Source organism: Fusarium vanettenii (assembly GCF_000151355.1).
Source record: "Fusarium vanettenii 77-13-4 chromosome 2 genomic scaffold NECHAsca_18_chr2_1_0, whole genome shotgun sequence".
Classification (NCBI taxonomy): domain Eukaryota; kingdom Fungi; phylum Ascomycota; class Sordariomycetes; order Hypocreales; family Nectriaceae; genus Fusarium; species Fusarium vanettenii.
In genome coordinates this window covers 1612341-1630696 of record NW_003315867.1, presented here as the reverse complement: position 1 = coordinate 1630696, position 18356 = coordinate 1612341, and the positions used below count along the sequence as shown (strand labels likewise).

Sequence of the window (18356 nt, the reverse complement as noted above, 5' to 3'; positions counted from 1 at the left end):
TTTTTCCTGGGCTGGGCGGGCACTCGCTTTCACATGTCAGACTCAAACTCGGGATGGGACGGGGGCGGATTTGACATGGGATGGAAGCTAGAAATGATAAGTTTGGATTGGGTTGGCCACTGCACGCGCTGCGGTTAATGCAATGCCTGTGCCTGCTCATGCTCGCCTCGTGCCTTTTTTTTTATCGCTTGTTTCATGAAAGGCTTCTTTTCTCTACCCTTTAATGCCCAAGTTTCTCTCCTTTCGCTCACCTGCTGACACTGACCTTGACCCGACCCTGGTCACGAGAGTTTGCTCACCAGGGGCTTCAACATACTCACTTCTCTTCTCACTTCCTACACCATGACGTGGACGTCTAGGCTATAGATTTGTCTCGTTTCATTCCCGGCATCCATACTTTCACTTACCTCGACTGGACTGAAGCACGCAACCAGCTCTCTTGCTCTCGCACCCGACGACCATGGTGTCCCACATCAGATCATTTGCGCCGGCGTTTGAGGAGGTCAAGGTCGCTCAGATCACCGAGAGCAGGATCTCCAACGTGGTCGCCATGCTTCCTGTGTCGCTTCAATCAGGCCCGATCCGCTTCCTTCGCCGCAGTATCAGTCTTCACACCCTCCGCCCAGGCGTCGTAGTCCCCGCTGCGCAGTCAAAACCTCGACCTCTCTCAGAAGCTGATGCCGCAGCTCTCAATGCTGAGCCGCTCGAGACCGGCATCCTGACGCAGAGAGATGAGCCTCAATATACGGAAGCCGAGGCTGCGCGTCCGCACGGGATGAGTCGGGTTCTCTATTCGGAAACTAAAGACGATGAGCAGGTTGTTAGAGCCGCGTCTGGCATTCACTGGAAGTTTGCACGGCAGGGTACACTTGCTCTTGTCGTCTGATGGAAATGATATCGCAAGCTGACCCGTCTGCATAGGGACGAATCTCGTCAACATCTCGATAGATGGGGGCAGGCCCGCTGTGACAGAGGAGGACATCACCTTTGAGCGCAAGGCCTTTGTTGACGGCGTGACATATCTCCTTAAAGCCTTACCGCAGGACCTCGATGACTGTGAACTGAAACGGGTACAAAGCGCTCTACCACAAGACGTCAACCCACCGAATCTAAACCGAGGCCAACTACAAACGAGCTCGAGCCGAGCCGGGCCCAGTCGAAAACGCTCGATTCTTCATCGCGGAGTCCAGATGACTGTCGTCAACCTGATCTTCTTCCTTAGCTTCCTGATGCCATACCTGCTGTATCTCATACGATGTGCTGCGAGACTGGAGCGGAAATACAAGATATCCGAGGTAGTTGTTGGTCACGGCATCGACTTTGTCAACTCGATCGGGAAGCAGAGCGCCTCCTTAACCGAAACGATAGGCCAGATGAACGACGGCAAGGTTGGACAAGCTCTTTTGGAGGCGTTCGTGTGGACTGTAGATGGGGTGACACAGGGCATCTCTGATGGTCTTGGCGAGGGTCTCTCAATCGTGGGATCCAGGTCAGTCCAGGTCGCTTAGAAGGAAGACCTCGTACGGCCAAACAATATGGTAAATTTAGACATAGACGTTGGAAACCGGGAACATAGAAGTCGCCTTTGGTTGTCGACAAGCATTGCGACGCGGCGATATGAGATTCATGAATTGATTAACATGCATGATGCTTCTACTCAAGCCAGCCAATGACATGTGAGACGTTTCGACTCGAGCTGTCTCTGCCTGAGGTACCGAAACACAGGGTCTTTCTTGCCTTCCATGAATCTTCCGGCGCCCCACGTGACGGATGGAGCGGACTTGCCGTCCAACCTAAGAAAAAGAACCCACTTAGCCGATAAGAGATTGTGAGAAAAATTCCCTTCCACCCTCAGCGACGCGATTATCGCCTCCAAACCTCCCATACATTAATTTTTTCCCCTCTCCTCCCATCCGTCGTCTTCAATCCGTCCTTCTTTGTTTGCAATTATCTGTGGCATTGTATTTTCTGTCCCTGTCGCACTCAGTCACAATGTTCCGAACAAGCCTCCGGCGCTGCGCCAACCAGGCCAGGACAGCCGCCGCTGCTGCCCTCATCTCTCAAACTCGAGCCGCATTGCCTGTCGCCCGTCGTCAGGTTTTGTCCGCCCAGTCCTCAATCGCCACTTTGAACAAGATCTCTTTCATCTCCCGAGCGTACTCTGCTGAGGCCACTGCTCAAGCCTCCGAGCCCACCAGCTCGGCGCCTGCTGAGGAGCCCGCAAGGTTCTCCGAGCTTCAGGATGTCGACCAGGCTCTTCTCAGAGCCATCGTTGATGGCATGAAATATGACACTATGACTCCTGTCCAAGCCAAGACAATCGTACCTGCTCTCAAGGGCACTGATATGTGAGTATCGCAACCATCGCCTCGAGATTTCGCAGACTAATTCTTCTAAAGTGTCGCACAAGCCAAGACCGGTACCGGAAAGACGCTTGCCTTCCTGTTGCCCCTCCTGCAGAGAATGATCAACGAGGACCCGACACTCGCCAACAGAGGTGCCAGGCGTGAGGCCCGATCTGACGATATCCGTGGCATTGTTCTGTCTCCTACTCGAGAACTCGCCGAGCAGATTGCCGTCGAGGCCCGCCGATTGACTGCCAACACTGGCCTCGTTGTCCAGTGTGCTGTTGGCGGCACTGATAAGCGTCAGATGCTTATGCAGACCCGCCGACAGGGCTGCCACCTTCTGGTTGCCACTCCTGGTCGTCTCAATGATCTGCTCCAGGACCCCAGAAGCAACATTGAGGCGCCTAACCTGGCGGCTCTGGTCCTCGATGAGGCTGATCGAATGCTTGATACCGGTTTTGAGAGGGAGCTCAATGAGATCCAGAGCCAACTCCCTAGCCCCCACGACAAGATTCGCCAGACTATACTTGTTTCCGCCACTATCCCCGACTCTGTCATTCGCCTGGCCCGTACCATGGTCCGCGCCGATGATTTTGAATTCGTTCAGACCATCCCCGAGAACGAGTCCCTGACTCATGACAAGGTTCCCCAGCACATCGTCCCCGTCTCCGGCTGGACCCACGTCTTCCCCTCGCTCTTCGAGCTGATTGACCGTGAGACTGCCAAGTCCTTTGAGGATCCCAATGCCCGCCCTTTCAAGGCCATTGTCTACTTCAACACCACCTGTCTCGTTGAGCTTGCTGGCGAGATGGGTTTCCACCGACAGCGAAACTCTCGTTCCCGGGGCGCTCACCCTCTGCACACCTACGTTATGCAGTCCAAGCTCACCCAGTCGCAGCGACAGAAGGCCGCCGACATGTTCCGTGGTGCCAAGTCTGGTGTTCTGTTCTCGTCAGATGTCACGGCCCGTGGAATGGATTTCCCCGATGTCACTCATGTCATCCAGGTGGATACTCCCCGAGACCGCGAGTCTTATATCCATCGTCTTGGACGAACTGGTCGACAGAACAAGGAGGGTGAGGGTTGGTTGATCATCCCTCATTCTTCCGTCGGGGGTGCTCGCAAGCTTCTGTCCGGTCTCCCCATCAAGCAGAACAGCTCCCTCGAGAGTGCTGAAACTGATGTCGAGGGTGGTGAGACCACTCCTGCTCACAAGGATACCCGAGCAATCTTTGAGGTCATGCCTCGCCGACTCCTTTCAAGCACATACGCTTCCATGTTTGGTGTTTCCACTGACAAGGTTACCCTGGCTGAGGATGTCAACAGCTGGACCCAACATGGCTGGGGCTGGGAAGCCCCCCCCTATGTCTCGCCTGTTTGGGTCAACAAGATGGGCTTGTCCCGTGCTCGGGGCATGAACGTCAAGGCGAAGGATGACTTTGACGCCGGAGACGATCGACAGTTCCGCGGAGGTGACCGAGGCGGCCGTGATCCCTTCGACGCCATGTCAAGGGATGCCCGCCGGGACGACGCCCGATATCCTCGTTCTGGTGGTTCTGGTCGTTCTTATAATTCCCGTGGCCGCACTGGTGGGCGCGACAACCGTGGAAGCCGTGGATCTTCTTACGGATCTTCTTCCTTTTAAGGGGAAGGGGTAATGGGTGACTCTGTGACGTGAAAATGTAACAATACCAAAACGACGATGGACTGAACTGTTGGATGATTTGTACTTGTACTGGGCATTGTTCGGGATGGATTCGCATGTATGATATGGGAAAAAAGGGGGTTCGGCTTGTTTTTTTAGACATGATGAAGGCGTCATATATGTGGTTTTCGTCCACGACAACTCTACTTAAGAAATGATTCTAATCCCAACAAGACTGATATTTTGTGTGTATGTGATTGTTGTCTTGCTATTATATCTGCGGCTTGTCCTCACCACCATGTCTGACATCCAATAGATGCCTATATACCATGAACATTTATAGCCATGGACATTTCTCGACAAACGGCAGCGCCGCCAAAGACAGCCAGCCCAACGCCCGATCCAAACTCCCAGTCAACGAACGCCAAGTTTATACATGTTGGTCTGCTCCTTGATCACGGTATTCGCTGGCCCATGAGCATGTTGGCATCCCACAGTAGCACCCGCTCATCCCAGCCTACAGAGGCGACCCAACCACCCATTCCAAAGAGACACCAGTCAACTCCAGTGACAAACTCGGTGTGACGGTTCATGATGCCCACCTGGTTGCCTATTGAGGGACCCATGGCTGGGTTCTGCGGTTGGTTAGACCCGTCGTTCCAGAGGCGGACTGTCATGTCGTAGCTGGCACTGATGAGAGTGTCGCTCGCATGGGGACTCCACGCCAGCCTCCGGACAGCGTACTCATGGCCTTGCATGACAGAGATCGGACCGGCGGCGGGGTTTCGGATGTCAAACGTTCGCAGGACCCTATCCACGCCGCCCGTGGCGATGACAGTGTCCCTGTACTTGTTCCAGTCATGGGTGAGAATCTCGGAGGGCTGACTCGGGGCGCTTATGGGCGAAGGCTGCAGGGGAGGCGCATGGACAGGTATGGTTGTTGTAAGGTGGTACTTGGCAGAGGATGGCGTTCGGAGGTCGAAGATGCGGAGATGCGAGTCGGAGGATACGGCAGAGATCAGGGCGGGGTTGGAGGGGCAGAAAGATGCGCTGTAAGTACAGTTTCCGATGGGAAGGGTCTTTATAGATTGGTTTCGCGTTGGCGACCACTGTCGAGTATGATTAGAGGTATTGTACTCAGCAGGGAAACAAGTAGGAGCTTACAATCTTAATTGTCCCGTCCCAGGAGCTTGAAATGAATGTGTCCTTGGTCACAGGACTCCAGCAGACTGAGAAGGCTTCCCTCTTGTGTTCGTGAAAGTTCATGACGGGGAAGTCGTTGACGCCTAGGTCAAACAGCTTCAGCGATCCATCTCCGCAGGCAACAATCAGCTGGTTCTCGTTGATCTCGGACCAGGCCAGGTCGTAGAGCGCATCATTGGTATCGAAACTGCAGCGCGAAGGAGCGTCAGTGACCCATTGGCGACCCAATCAACGTTGAATGCTACATACGTCTTTTCAACCTGCACGCCCTGGGCTGTCAGGCCGAGCGTGAAGACGCGGCCATTGCCCACGATGCCAAAGTTGGCCGACGTCGCGACGGCAATGCGCGAGTCGTAGTACGGCGAGTACTTTACGGCGTAGGGGTTGTAGCCCTGCGTGCGGAACTCTAGCATGGCAGCCATGATGCCGTAAGGGTGTCTTCTGGGACAGGTCGCATCGATATAAGGAGGGTTTATTCACGGCAGGGCGACCACCGTTGAAACCTCCTCTCGAGAGACCTCAAGCAAGAGGGAGGTCGTATTGACATGTGCCTCGGTAATGCGCCGAGCCGCGGGGGTGCCGTGAGCCCATGCGTCTATCGATGCGATGCGTCATCAACGGGTCGGTGCATTAATCGAGGTGAGTATCACGTGCTCTCGCGTTGAACACATTTCGCGCCACCGCGCCCTTTCAGCCTGGACATTTGACAAGCAAATGCTCAATCCATTTTTGGACGTGGATTTTGCAGAATGCCACCGTGTGTGTTGTTATATACTGCTGAGATGAACAGCAGGTGGCTTTAAATACTCTATTGAGACTATGAAAGCCTTCCTGACACGCCCTAAACGGAAAGCTTCCCCGCCTCAACCGGACAAGACGGAGCCGGAGGAACCAACAGAGGTCAAGTTGGCACTCTTGTCATCTCTGCATCCAACTTTTGAGCAGGAAGACTTGCTGGATATCTTGCTGGCTCATGATGGTTCCGTCTCTGAGGCGTCCGCTTCGCTCAAGGTTCGGCCTCAGGTGAAGAAGGGCAGCCGGGTCATTGGATGCCAGCAGTCCCTGAAACAATATGCGTTGCCCAGCAGCTCAAGCTCACTGGCCACGTCACCGGTGAAGAAGAAGCTCAAGTCGAAAAAAGGCAGCACACTGCACCTCTACGACCCGGAGGACGTCGCGGAGCACACGCCATGCACCATCATCCACAACTTCCTCCCGTCTGAAGAGGCCAACGAGCTTCTGAAGGAGCTATTGGAGGAGGCAAAGACATTCGAACAACCACCCTTTCAGTTGTTTGAGAACATTGTCTCAAGTCCGCACACGTCTAGTTTCTACGTTGAGAGTTACGACGAGATCCGGCGGACAAAGACTGACTATCACTACAACGGGGCTAGACTGACGGTAACTCCCCTTTTCCTCAACCACATCATCCCCGTATCTAACTATCAGGTATCCAGGATGTACGGCGAATCACACCACAGCTCCTCAAGGTGAAACCCAAGGTCCAAGAAGCCGTCAACGCCGAGATTCAGAAGCGGATCAAGACACGTTACCCAGGGGGTAAGAAGCTCAAGTATCAGCCGCCAGAGGACTGGATTCCCAACTCGGCCATTGTCAACAATTACCACGGTCCGCAGGAGAATGTTGGCTGGCACAGCGATCATCTGACATATCTCGGTCCTAGAGCGGTCATTGGATCCGTCTCCCTCGGTGTCGCTCGCGAGTTTCGAGTCCGTCGGATAATACCCAAGGACAGCGATAAGAAGCCCGTCGAGGATGCAGATGCTGAGGGCCAGATATCCATTCACCTCCCCCATAACTCGCTTTTAGTGATGCATGCCGAAATGCAGGAGGAGTGGAAGCACTGCATCTCGCCGGCGCTATCGATAGATCCCCATCCCATTTCAGGGGCAAGTCGCATCAACATTACCTATAGGGATCATCGCGACAACATGCACCCTCGACTCACGCCTAGGTGCTCATGCGGTGTCCCCTGCGTGCTCAGAGTGGTGACCAAGAAGAAGGAGAACTTTGGGAAGTACTTTTGGATGTGCTATGCCGGTAACGTGCCGGGCAAGGATAGCTGCGGCTTCTTTCAGTGGGCCGAGTTTGATGATGACGGGAAGCCTTTGTTTAAGAAGACGGATGCAAAGATATCTTGAATATAGTACATGGGCAACTATGCTTTGACCTTAGGGTCATACATGCACACCTACGCTCCGCTCGTGTAATGAAGGTGGCTACGCCTATCATGGGCATGGGCCTGAGTGACTCTACTACAACAAGCCACCATTCTATGATTCAATACCTTCCAGGATCTATCCCTTTTCCATCTCCTTGTCTAGGCCGTCCTCTGTATGTGTTTGCTTTCATCTATCCCCATTCATCCATTAAGTTGCTCAACAGAGTTGCCCCTTTTGGTCTGCACTACTTCTTGGTAGAAACCCGCATATACTTCAACAATGCCAGGCACAATGCAGCAGAAACATACATTGCCCCGGCAAACATCTGCACCCGAAGATACGGGTACTTGTCTGCCTCATTGTCCCTTAGTTTTACAGCAATGGCCTCTGCCACAGCGGTAGGAGGCCCCAATGCCAACCATAGGACCCCCAGGGCACTCGACATGTTACCAAGGCCAACAGCCTCTGCCGCCAACGGAGCTGCCGTTGCCCACAGAGTCCCTGCTACCAAGCCAATGACCATGGCGAAGAAGCAAAGCGCCACCATGGACTTTGCAAAGACCCAGAAAACAAAGCAGAAGAAGCCTGATAAAAAGGTGGCGGCCATGGCAACGTTGAACCTCCCAAGTTTGTCGCTTAGAACCCCGACTCCAGGTCGGCCAAAGGCTTGGCCGAGGTTCAGGAGTGCGCTGATGATACTGCCTTGATGCTGCGTCAAGCCTACAGCCACAGCATAGCTCGAAAGACTGAATAGCAACACCACGTATGCCATGCTGCTTAGGAAGGCCCATGCCAGCAAGATGTTGTACTGCAGATTCCGGACCACAGAGAACCGCAGCGCAGCGCCCTTGGATCTATTTTTCTCCTTGGGTGGGAGACGAAGTAGGCTTCCGCATGTCAGGTTTACGGCGAAGCAGATGATGCCAAGGATTCGCATAGTCCACGGAAAGTCCAGCCGGGGAATCATGGCCCCTGTCGCCAACGAGTATGTAAGACCGCCAATCCCAGAACCAGCAGCCGAGATTCCATTCGCAAGGCTTCGGCGTTTTTCGAACCAGTGAGAGGTCACTCCCACAGAACCTATGAAGCAGAGACCCATGCCAATACCGAAGCAGATGCCCTGGGAGAGGAATAGTTGCCAGTTTCTCCCGACAAAGGACGTTGTTATCAGCGAGACCGCTTCAAAGACTGCCCCTATGACAATGGTCACATTTATGCCGCAGTGATGTACCAGAAAGGTCGCCAGGGGAGACACAAGCATGGCACATGCGATACTGAGGCCGCCCACAAAGGCGTAATCAAGTGCGGTGGTGCCGGGGAAGGTATGGTCGGAGAGATAAAAGGCAAGGATAACACCGTATGCCTATTCACTGAATGTTAGAGAACATATCTATACTGGATAGAGGATGTTCATACACTGTTGATGCCCCAAGTATGGGCATTAATCAGGAAAGTTGCGGCGACACACACCCAGCCGTACCCCCCTTCAGGGGGGCCTTCCGGGTCTTCCTGGTGTTGAGTATCTGGACAACAACGATCCATTACACACGACATTTCTTCCAGTTCGATCGAAGACAAGGTCGAGCGACTGTCGCCGGGAAGAGTTGGTTCGGACATTGTGTCAGGATTATTCAGATCGGTCGTAGGCGTTGGAGGTTCAGTTGCGTTTCAAAGAGCCGTTTGAAGACGAGGGATAGTAGTGTCAAGACCACGTAATGGTGTCTTGCCTGTATCAATCAGTCATTCTGGCTTGGGTAGATCTCTCTTAATGTATCTTCTCACACAAACACTTACACCGGGCATCTCGGCCCCGCGTGCCCGAGTTGATACGCCGGAAGGACCCACTTATCCCCGGCGGTGATTTCATTGGCCAATTCTCCGTGGCCAATGAACACCGCCGCCCCGGACCCTCGGGGCCGAGAGGGCCGAAGCCGGCATGCCTCTGAGATCAGATTACGGGGGTCACGGAAACTTTGAGATCTCCAAGTGATTGAAAAGAAACCTCGTCAGTATCGATCATGGCTCAGATAAATGACAGCGCAGTCGACCGAGGTTCTCCTCACGAGTCTCCCCAGTCCCAGGCTTCGGCGGAGCATCGCCGGCAGCACCGGTCTTGTGTCAATTGTTACCAGCGCAAAGTGCGGTGCAACAGGATACTGCCATGTACTCCCTGCTCTCGTGCCGGGCTTCAGTGCGTGTATCCGACAACAGCACGTGCTGCTTCGACCAAAGCGCCGTCATTGCAGGACATTTCAGATCGCCTGGAACGACTCGAGAGTCTACTGCTGGAAACACTGGGCAGGAATAGTGCTGAGCATGCCCTGGCTCCAAAACAGGAGGCTCAGGTACAAGAACCTCGTGTACAAGAGGCTCGTGCTGTACCTGGGCTTTCCACCAAACCGACCTATTTGAATGATGTCAGCTCTAGACCATGGGAAGCTCTGCTGCAAGCTGGTAATCGGGCTCACTATGTTGACAATACAAACCTGCTTGACCTCTTTCAAGATGCACGCCACCCAATATTAGGAGCTTGGATATGCCGATGTACTGATCCTTTCCCAGGAAGACCGAATCAACCCCCCCGAACTTGATGAAGTGCAAGAGAGCGTGCCTGGTTCATCCAGCGGGTTGAGTCTTGCCCTTGGTTTGTCCCCCATGGATCTCGATTCAGGCCCAGATCCAGATCGCCTGCACCCAGACGCACGGCTCGCTCTGCGATTATGGACAGTGTACGCAGAGAGAGTCGATCCAGTCCTCAAGATCCTCCATATTCCAACCGCGCAATCTGCCATGATCGCCATGATTTCAGGGCCAAAGCAGACTAACCATTCTCTCGAGGCACTGGCATTTGCAGTGTACTTTGCTGCTGCTACTAGCTTGTCCGAAAATGAGATGTCGACGATCTCATCAGTCGAGTCTCGGCAGGGGTTCCTTCAGAAGTGCAAGCTTGGGCTGAACCAGGCTATTACCAAGGCTGATTTTCTCAACGAGCCAAACATGACGACGCTGCAGGCATTGGCTATTTTTGCAGTAAGTGTGTCTTCGTGAACCTTCTATCCGAAACTGACATTAGAAGACGTGTCTCAGGGTTCATGACAACAGCCGCGCCGTCTGGGTGCTCATTGGAACTGCGATCCGGCTAGCGCAGTCCATTGGGATTCACCGGGACGGGGCCTCGCTCAAGCTGGACCCTTTCGAGAGCGAGCTCCGTCTCAGGCTGTGGTGGCACCTCTGTGTGCTTGACTCGCGGGCGCCCGAAGACCACGGCTTCACCAACACCATCGAAAACCTCGATCAAGGGCTCCGGCTACCCCTCAACGTTGACGACGCTCAGCTCTACCCAGCCATGAAATCTTTGCCGCCTGATTCTGAAAAATGGACAGAAATGACCTTTTCCCTCGTCCAGCTCGAGGCTGCTAGGCTGGTACACCGAATCTTGATCGCAAAACCGAGGAATGACCTTGAGACTCCGGAGAATATCGAGGCAAAACGTGCAGTCCTCGGACAGCACAACAAGTGGATCGAGTCGAGGTTTCTGGCTTTGCCCCCAGCGTCAAATCTTCACAATGCTGCGTGTGCCCACTACTACACAGCGTGCGCCAAGATCGAGTTTATGCTTCAGGTGCGCCAGGAGCTGCACCTCAGCCGGCACAGGGAGGCGCCGGGCGCCGTCTTCAGGGGCCTTGGAGAGCAACCATTCACTGCCGCGTGCCGCACGTTAGAGAGGAGCTGGTCCCTGGCGAGCGGGCAGATCTCAATGGAGCACACGTGGATCTTCAAGACCTACACCCAGTGGTACGCCCTAGCTTACGTCCTGAGGTACTTCTGTGCTTTCCCCAACGTCCCCGAGACAGAGGAGGCGTGGGTGCTGGTCAATCGGGCCTTCAGCTCCATACCGTACGCCCAGCGTGGCCAACTGGCTCGGGAGAGTAACACCGGGAGGAATAGTATTTGGAAGTGCCTGGAGTCGCTGCGCTGCCAGGCCTTGAACGCGAGGACAGCAGCTCGAGGCTCCCCTGTCCCTGAGCCCTCCACCCCTAATAATTGCCAGAGCAGCTCAATAGAGGATGGGGCACTGGCAACTGAAATCAGCGCCCCTTCGGTTGGCCTGCAGGATCCATTGTCCAGTGCAGAAGCTGCCTCGTTGTTTGCGGGCCAAGCGGAGCCTCCTCGTCTGTCTGATACGACGCAGTTGGCAGATCAATGGTATAGCGGGCTGCCGTCCTTTGGCGACTTTGCGATGCCAGAGATGCTTTATTTGCCCGAATGGAATGACATTGTCAACGGGAGCTAGCCTGAGTAATTGAGATTCAGACAATGTGATTCAATAACTAGAGGCGAAAGGAGTCAAATGTGTGATGGTCATCAGGACTTTGCGTAGGTTGTAACTTGTCGCCCTCGCGCAAAGAAAGTTGTTCCCGTTTGGTGCCGGAATGTGACTTTTGAGGCGCTTTGAAATTCAAAGTCGTTCCAAGGCGTTCCTGGCAGAAAAAAATCATGAATCTCGTCGGGGGTGAGCCAGCATCGAAGGCCCCCAAGATTGCGTCGACAGTGCAGCACTGATAAATCAGTAGTAGGACGGGGCTGTCCTGATCCGAGTGCCTTCTTTCTTTTCCAGAACCTTTAGTTTCTTGCTCACGGCACATCGCGTGGTAGGCCTATTTCTCAATATTGTATGGATGCCAGTGGTTGCGCCCTGAGACACTGATCCTCCGAAACCTGTCATACTCCAGGCCCTCATCCAGTGCACCATCATCATTATGGACGTGATGTCCGATGGGAATCGAGCAGTCTTTAAAAAATCCGGTTTTCGTTCTCCATGTCTTGCATTCCCCACAACGACCGCAGATGCCCCTTTTCATGTGACTTGGTTGATATCCAGACTGAGGCCCAGGTCTCGGATGACGGTCTCGACCCCAGTCTATGATGCTGATGGTGTGCTGTCTCACCTCAAGATTGCGCAACACCGACGCTGGCATTCCCCGCGATGGTAAAAAGTTCCTCGGTTGGTATTACACCGAGGCTCTGGGTCAACGTCTTAGACAAGGCCCACGTCCGAGCCCGCTCATGGAGTCTGGGGATTCAAGACAGCGCGCAATTGGTTGCACTATGATCGATATTGAGCGCGAGAGATTTGAGCTTGACACTGGAAGTAAGGCCGAGTGTATCTGTGTAGTATAACTGCTGGTTGAGCTCTGACACGAGTCTCTCGGAGCCTCAATTTGCACAGCGTAGTCTGACGGAAGCCTGCAACATGGAAAAACAGATATCATCTTGCTGCGTCCAAGAGCCCTCTTTTTTAGTGTCGTAAGAAGTGAGAATAAAGCCCAAGAGCCAAAAGGAGTCCCTAAGACCATGGTTGAAGTCTTTGATGCTAAGCCAGCCGCTTGGGGGGCTTGGCGGTGAATCTGGGTGAAATCATCACCAGAAGTCTCAATCGCATACCAACATTTGACTAAATTCAATTGAAAAATTCAGTTCAAACTGGCTTAGTATGTTGGAATGAAGCACACAGATCGAATGCCCGAGAATCGTTCAAACAGAGAACATGAAACATGACTGACCCGATCGGGAGGTCCGGCGATGGTTGCGTCGCCGATACGACGGGCGCAATGGACGCAGATCGTCTCGATCCAGGCTAGCGGCAAGATGACATCTCGCCGAAATTGCGACACCGCCTTTGATTTTGTCCAATGACTTGGTTCCGAGGCGCAACCGCCAATCGTCGATTGGGCCCTGCAATTGCAGCAAAGTCGACTGTGTCGCAGAAACCCTGGTTCTGTCTCTTCGGGGTTGAGCGGGAGGGAAGCAGGCGGGTCGAAAAAAACACCGCCGGTATCAGCACCAAAATTGTATGGGGAGAGCGGCGGTGATTTCTTCGACCCGCCTGGGAAGGTGAAGCTTGGGCCCAGGCACGCAATCCTAACAGCCCCAACAGCCCCAACAGCCCCAATCCCCGAAGCGAGGACAAAAGAGGCCAGCGAGGACCCTGATCGGCGAATCATCGGAAGGGTGTGTCTACCCTCCAGGAAATAGAGTTCGATAGTTGCTGCGAGGCATTGGAAGCGCCCGTCTCTGTTGACAGGATGCATGGATGGTCAGGAGAGTTGGTGTTGATCAACAGTGAAGGATTTCCAAAGCTTTCGGGGAGGGAGCTTATTGGGTGTGCCTGGCACCTTCCCAACTTGCCAACGCTCGAGAAGGAAGGAAGCTCTCTGCCAAGAAATTGGAAGGCAGTCCGTGGGTCGTACGCGCCCCCGGTACGCCTCCAGCCACTTGCATTCTGTGAAGGATCCCACTCCGCCATAGGCAAAAGAGAACGCTCTCTACCTTGGTCACAAATAGAGGTACCTATCAACCTTGACACATTCGTCCCAAGATCTTTCCTGGTGAGAAAGCCAATTTCAACTTCCCCTCTAACATCCAGACAGCACGAGGTGAAAATCCTTCAGGACCGTGAGTGCTCCACCATCTCAGCTCCCGTCATCACATACCGCCTCGATCCTTTCTGCAGCCTATCTGCCTTCCTTGGCCGCTCTCGCCAATTCCCAAGTCCCGCTTGGATCCTTCTCCTGCATCGCGGCACGCAGTCCTGTGCAGCCGGGTTGCCGCCGGCATCTCATCCAACGCCTCGCAGCTTGCAACGGCGATCCCTTGTCGATAATCCGGCGCTAGGAGCCGCATGACACTGACATAAGGTTTCGGAGTATTTTCTCCTGCTCCCACACTTCTCTCCAATTCCTTCTCTTCAACAACACAGACCGTCTTCTCGCACAACGTCGGAATCGCGCAACCATGTCGGAGCTGCTCACTTTCCCCGCATCGTCAGCGGCCATGCTGGAATCTCGCTTACCCCCGTCGACCCTCGCCCAAGGAACCCCCTCGCGACCCTTCGTTACCCTGACCTTTGCAACTTCGCTCGACTCGTCACTTTCTCTTGCACCTGGTGTACGGACCCGGCTCTCTGGGCCCGGCTCCAAAGCCATGACCCACTATCTCCGTTCGCGCCATGCGGCCATCCTCATCGGTGTCTCCACCCTCCTAGCCGACTCGCCTGCCCTGAACTGCCGCATCGCCGGTGCTGCAAGACAGCCCCGTCCCATCATTATCGACCCCCATCTCCGCTGGGTTCCTGACCCCACGGATAAGGTCCTCGAGGTCGCACGTCTCGGCACCGGCCTAGCGCCCTTTGTTCTAACCGGGGTGGGTTCCGAGAGCTTGCCTGCCGCGAGTGCTGCACTGCTTGAGCAGCATGGCGGCAAATATATTCATGTTCCAGCCACGTCTTCAGGTCCTGGCAGCCGCATGCGTTTTGATTGGCGCGCTGTCTTTGATGCGCTGCTCCGCGAGCATTTGACCAGTGTCATGGTTGAGGGGGGTGGCCAGATCATCAACTCGTTACTCAACCCGACGTTCCACGACATGATTGACTCAGTCATCGTCACTATTGCGCCCACCTGGCTCGGTCAAGGGGGCGTTGTCGTATCTCCGGATCGGCTCCAGGACTCCGCAGGTGTTCCGGTCCCAGCTGCAAGGTTATCCGAAGTGTCGTGGCATCCCTTTGGTGAAGACGTTGTCTTATGTGGGAAGCTGCATACCTAGTGCCCTAGAACTGGGCTATATAAATATCTCGTGTCCCTGCCGCTTGATTTGGATCTAACATTCCCTTTTCGCTACCTGTGGCTCTTTTTTATTCCTTTCTCTTTTGTGTTTAACCCATCCTCCTAACATGTGTAGCCTCTGAACTCGAGCTCAAAATGACCCACCGGCCATCCGCCTCGCCAAGAAAGAATCATCTCACCGTCGATATCGAGTCTCGAAGTTACTAGACATCTACCTCCCCACGACCAGATCTTCGCCCATCGAATTCCCGATACCTCGATCCAACCTCGGCCCTCGCGTGTCAGACGCGACCTGTCCACTTGATTTCCAAGCTCCGCAGCGGATAATATGCGAGCCCCGTGACGACGAACGCCGCCTCGAAACCGAGATCCCCGATTCGTTCTCCTATGGGTCCAGTGAACCAAGGCGTATCCATCGATGGTATGACTAGCCCAAGGCTTACCAACGAGGCAGCCATGGCTGCCAATCCCGTGGGAAGATATCGCCCCTTGTTCCATATTTCTGGGTCGTACGAGCTATAGTCTCTCTTCCGGAAAATCACAAGCTCCTCGATCATGACGGCGTCGAAGCATCCTGCCCAGTACCCGATGACGCTGAGGAAATTCTCAAGCGAGGTTGTCCATTCAGCAGCCGCATAGATTGCCATGGGAATCATGATTGCCAGGGTGACAATGATGAAGAAGAAGCGAGGCACCTTGGTGAAGACTGGGAGGAGCATCTGCAAGCACAATGCCACCGAATACATGGAGTTCAGCGTGTTCCCGACGACACTCAATGCAAGGACGACCAGAACGAACTTTCCAAACCCGCCAGCCGGCGCAAGCATCTCGGCCAGCACACCGCCGACCCCATAGACATCCCACGCCGTCTGCCACGACTCGTTGTTAGGGATAGCACCGCCAATGGCTGCCCCGAGTATGAGAAGAGGCGTTGCAGGAGTCGACAGTCCCAGGTACACATACGTGAATACCTTGCGCCTAAGCACCTCATCAGCTCATCGACACTCATCGTAAGTTGGAGCTAGGACAACTCACTTTGGCTCTTTGGGATCATGATAAATGGTAAAGTCGGACACAGTCCCGCCAAAGGTCATGAAGTATCCGGCCATCAAGCTTCCATACCCAATGACGCCCTTGACCGTTGCTGGTCCATGCTCTACCTGTTGCATGAGCTGCTTGCCTCCGCAACCAGCTGCGATGGCAATGGCAATCAAGTTTGGAAGCCACTGCCATCGCTGCCAGGCGTGGATGGCTCGATATCCAAGCAGTGCTGCCACGAAGCTTATTGCGCAGACAATGCCGATTCCCACATTGACACTGATTGTAGCCTTCTCGTTTAAGGCTGCAATAGCCTGTCCGCTAACGATGGTTCCCATGAGTGTGAATCCAGTTGCCGTTCCCGCGCTCAGGAGGATTGGAATGACAACAAAATAGAGCCTGTGATCAAGGCTCCAGCATCAGCAATTGGCTTCCAGGAGAGGATTCAAGATGGAGCCCTACCCGAAAGAGTATCGAGCCTGAATCATCTGCCGCATACCAGTCTGGTACCCTCCAATTCCCATGATCGCTGGCGGGATACATGTCACGAAGTTGAAGAAGAGGATGATCAGAGAAACATCTCGAAGCTTAAGACCATACACGGTCGTGCCAAGGGCTCCGGTAGGCAACCTATCCGTTGGTCAGCAACTCCTGGGATCATCAAGTCGGGGCAGCTTGGTCAACGGACGGTAGAACGCAAAGGAGACATGTGAAGAATACTGTGAACAGGTTGCTGTGTTGGGTCTGGGTCCGTTCTTCTGGTGGCACCGGCAGGATCCCATTCTCTTCGACACCAGCATCAAGCACTTTCCTGTACCACCTTGAAGGTATGCCTTTCCTGTGCTCGACAGAAGCCGCAACCTCGACATTGGGGCCGTCGTCACTGCCATCATTCTTCGTCTGACCTGGCCAATGAGGGGTACGGTTGGCCTCAAGGTCATCGCCAACTGGCACCATCCGGCTGCTGGCAGAGGACTTGGAGTTCATGGTTTCGAGCGATGGTTCGATGTCGTTGGCGTATTGTGAAGATCTAGAATTGGAGATATGGATCGGGGGCATGGCATGGTTTTCAGCTTTTCAACATCAAGGACGGTACAAGGGCGGGGAGAGAAGACGTCTTGCATGACGAGACTCAGCACCTTGTACCTCCCCTTCCCTGGCCACTATTATTCCTGCTATGGTTCACTAATCAGTCAACTGCAGATTCCAACTTGCACTTTGAACCTCACGTCCTTGTCACATAACAAGAGTCGTCCGTCGATGCTGCTTTGCCAAGGCTGCTTTTCACAGACGGCAATCGGATTCGAAGCCGTCTCATGTACTCAGTCATTGACTGATGTGTCACGCTGGTGAGAAATTTTGTTCAGCGTGCATTTTGGCGACTAAGAGATTTTGGAGATGAAGTCAGCCCTCTGGCAGCCACTCGAACCTCCGTGGTTCATTGACACATGGCTCCCGTCTGAATTACACTGGGCCACAGGTACTTGCGTTCGAGGGTCTCAGTCTGTTGAAAGTCGGTGACATTCGCGATGGTCCATCCCCTGAGCCTTTGGACGAAACTGAGACAGTTCAAGGAGGCTATCCTTCTCCCTGCACGCGGTTCGGAGTTAGCGAACAGGCCGACATCTCTCCATGATCGTCACGACTCGCTCGACTTTGGCTCAACTCGCAGGGGCGCTGCATCCCAGGTCCCCGTCGACGCAGGCTGTGTGGGCCTCTGAATGGAACTTGGTCAGGACGTCAAACACTGGCGCAGATCCCCTCGAACCGACCTCTCTCTCCCTCCCGCGTTGCTGTTCTTGGGATCTCTTGCAGATGGATTCAGTCTACCAAAGCAGAGCAATGACACGCGGACCGATGAAGTACCTGGGCATTCCCTCCCCTCACAAGCCGGGCACATGGACTCTCCTGTTTGATGAGCAAGGCCAAGACCGACGTGTTCTTACATTTGCTCATGCGTCCTGCCTTCTCTCTGCTCACGCTATCCACGGGCCGCTAGCAAACATGGGGTGGAGAAACGCAAACATCTCAGCCTGACCTGCCCGGCTGAGACAGACGAACTGCCGTTGTTGATCGAGTACGATATTGTCTCACAAATGGGATCTCCTCTTGGCCGATAGGACACCCCTGATGGGTTAGACTGACGCGAGACGAGCCGTGAGCCAAGCTCTCACACCCCTCCGGGAAGCAACAGCTACGTCAAGCCCCAGCCCTAGACCCGCCAGGGCGACGCCAGGTTAACGCCAGGGCCGTGTGGTGTTGCCCATGATTGGAGTGATTAGTGTGCCTGGGTGAGGCAACACGCACCCAACCAAGC

At 54.2% G+C, this 18356-nt stretch overlaps 8 protein-coding genes across 8 annotated transcripts; 5 read left to right on the top strand and 3 right to left on the bottom strand.

Annotated features, from left to right (window-relative positions):
* The first annotated feature begins 237 nt into the window (after nt 1-237).
* NECHADRAFT_66336 (uncharacterized protein) lies at nt 238-1655 on the top strand. The gene is made up of 2 exons (XM_003046494.1): nt 238-863; nt 922-1655. The coding sequence occupies exons 1-2, from the start codon at nt 461-463 to the stop codon at nt 1506-1508; spliced, it is 990 nt and encodes a 329-aa protein (XP_003046540.1). The 5' UTR covers nt 238-460; the 3' UTR covers nt 1509-1655.
* Nucleotides 1656-2097: 442 nt separating this feature from the next.
* Nucleotides 2098-3828, top strand: NECHADRAFT_12700 (uncharacterized protein; the record flags this gene model as incomplete). The annotated part of the gene is made up of 2 exons (XM_003046493.1): nt 2098-2348; nt 2400-3828. Coding segments are annotated over 2 exons (1680 nt in total), but the record flags the coding sequence as incomplete, so codon positions are not given.
* Nucleotides 3829-4448: 620 nt separating this feature from the next.
* Nucleotides 4449-5618, bottom strand: NECHADRAFT_33830 (uncharacterized protein; the record flags this gene model as incomplete). Its single annotated transcript, XM_003045923.1, has 3 exons — nt 4449-5102; nt 5224-5383; nt 5446-5618. 3 exons carry the CDS (start codon nt 5616-5618, stop codon nt 4449-4451), a joined length of 987 nt encoding a protein of 328 aa, XP_003045969.1.
* A 294-nt stretch (nt 5619-5912) lies between these two features.
* NECHADRAFT_66333 (uncharacterized protein) lies at nt 5913-7374 on the top strand. The gene is made up of 2 exons (XM_003046492.1): nt 5913-6597; nt 6654-7374. Exons 1-2 carry the CDS (start codon nt 6016-6018, stop codon nt 7356-7358), a joined length of 1287 nt encoding a protein of 428 aa, XP_003046538.1. The 5' UTR covers nt 5913-6015; the 3' UTR covers nt 7359-7374.
* Nucleotides 7375-7623: 249 nt separating this feature from the next.
* On the bottom strand, nt 7624-8921 carry NECHADRAFT_33933 (uncharacterized protein; the record flags this gene model as incomplete). Its single annotated transcript, XM_003045922.1, has 2 exons — nt 7624-8742; nt 8796-8921. The coding sequence occupies 2 exons, from the start codon at nt 8919-8921 to the stop codon at nt 7624-7626; spliced, it is 1245 nt and encodes a 414-aa protein (XP_003045968.1).
* A 1257-nt stretch (nt 8922-10178) lies between these two features.
* Nucleotides 10179-11673, top strand: NECHADRAFT_76338 (uncharacterized protein; the record flags this gene model as incomplete). The annotated part of the gene is made up of 2 exons (XM_003046491.1): nt 10179-10409; nt 10453-11673. 2 exons carry the CDS (start codon nt 10179-10181, stop codon nt 11671-11673), a joined length of 1452 nt encoding a protein of 483 aa, XP_003046537.1.
* Nucleotides 11674-14174: 2501 nt separating this feature from the next.
* On the top strand, nt 14175-14981 carry NECHADRAFT_34089 (uncharacterized protein; the record flags this gene model as incomplete). Its single annotated transcript, XM_003046490.1, has 1 exon — nt 14175-14981. The coding sequence occupies one exon, from the start codon at nt 14175-14177 to the stop codon at nt 14979-14981; it is 807 nt and encodes a 268-aa protein (XP_003046536.1).
* Nucleotides 14982-15282: 301 nt separating this feature from the next.
* On the bottom strand, nt 15283-16996 carry NECHADRAFT_33614 (uncharacterized protein; the record flags this gene model as incomplete). The annotated part of the gene is made up of 4 exons (XM_003045921.1): nt 15283-15979; nt 16037-16282; nt 16502-16669; nt 16728-16996. 4 exons carry the CDS (start codon nt 16994-16996, stop codon nt 15283-15285), a joined length of 1380 nt encoding a protein of 459 aa, XP_003045967.1.
* Between the last annotated feature and the right edge of the window lie 1360 nt (nt 16997-18356).

Bases quoted from the DNA above. Each gene is read 5' to 3' on its own strand.
- NECHADRAFT_66333 (XM_003046492.1), top strand. From the start codon at position 6,016: ATGAAAGCCTTCCTGACACGCCCTAAACGGAAAGCTTCCCCGCCTCAA. The intron at 6,598-6,653 runs GTAACTCCCCTT...TCAGGTATCCAG, and splicing joins ACAACGGGGCTAGACTGACG to GATGTACGGCGAATCACACC.
- NECHADRAFT_66336 (XM_003046494.1), top strand. From the start codon at position 461: ATGGTGTCCCACATCAGATCATTTGCGCCGGCGTTTGAGGAGGTCAAG. The intron at 864-921 runs GTACACTTGCTC...CCGTCTGCATAG, and splicing joins CTGGAAGTTTGCACGGCAGG to GGACGAATCTCGTCAACATC.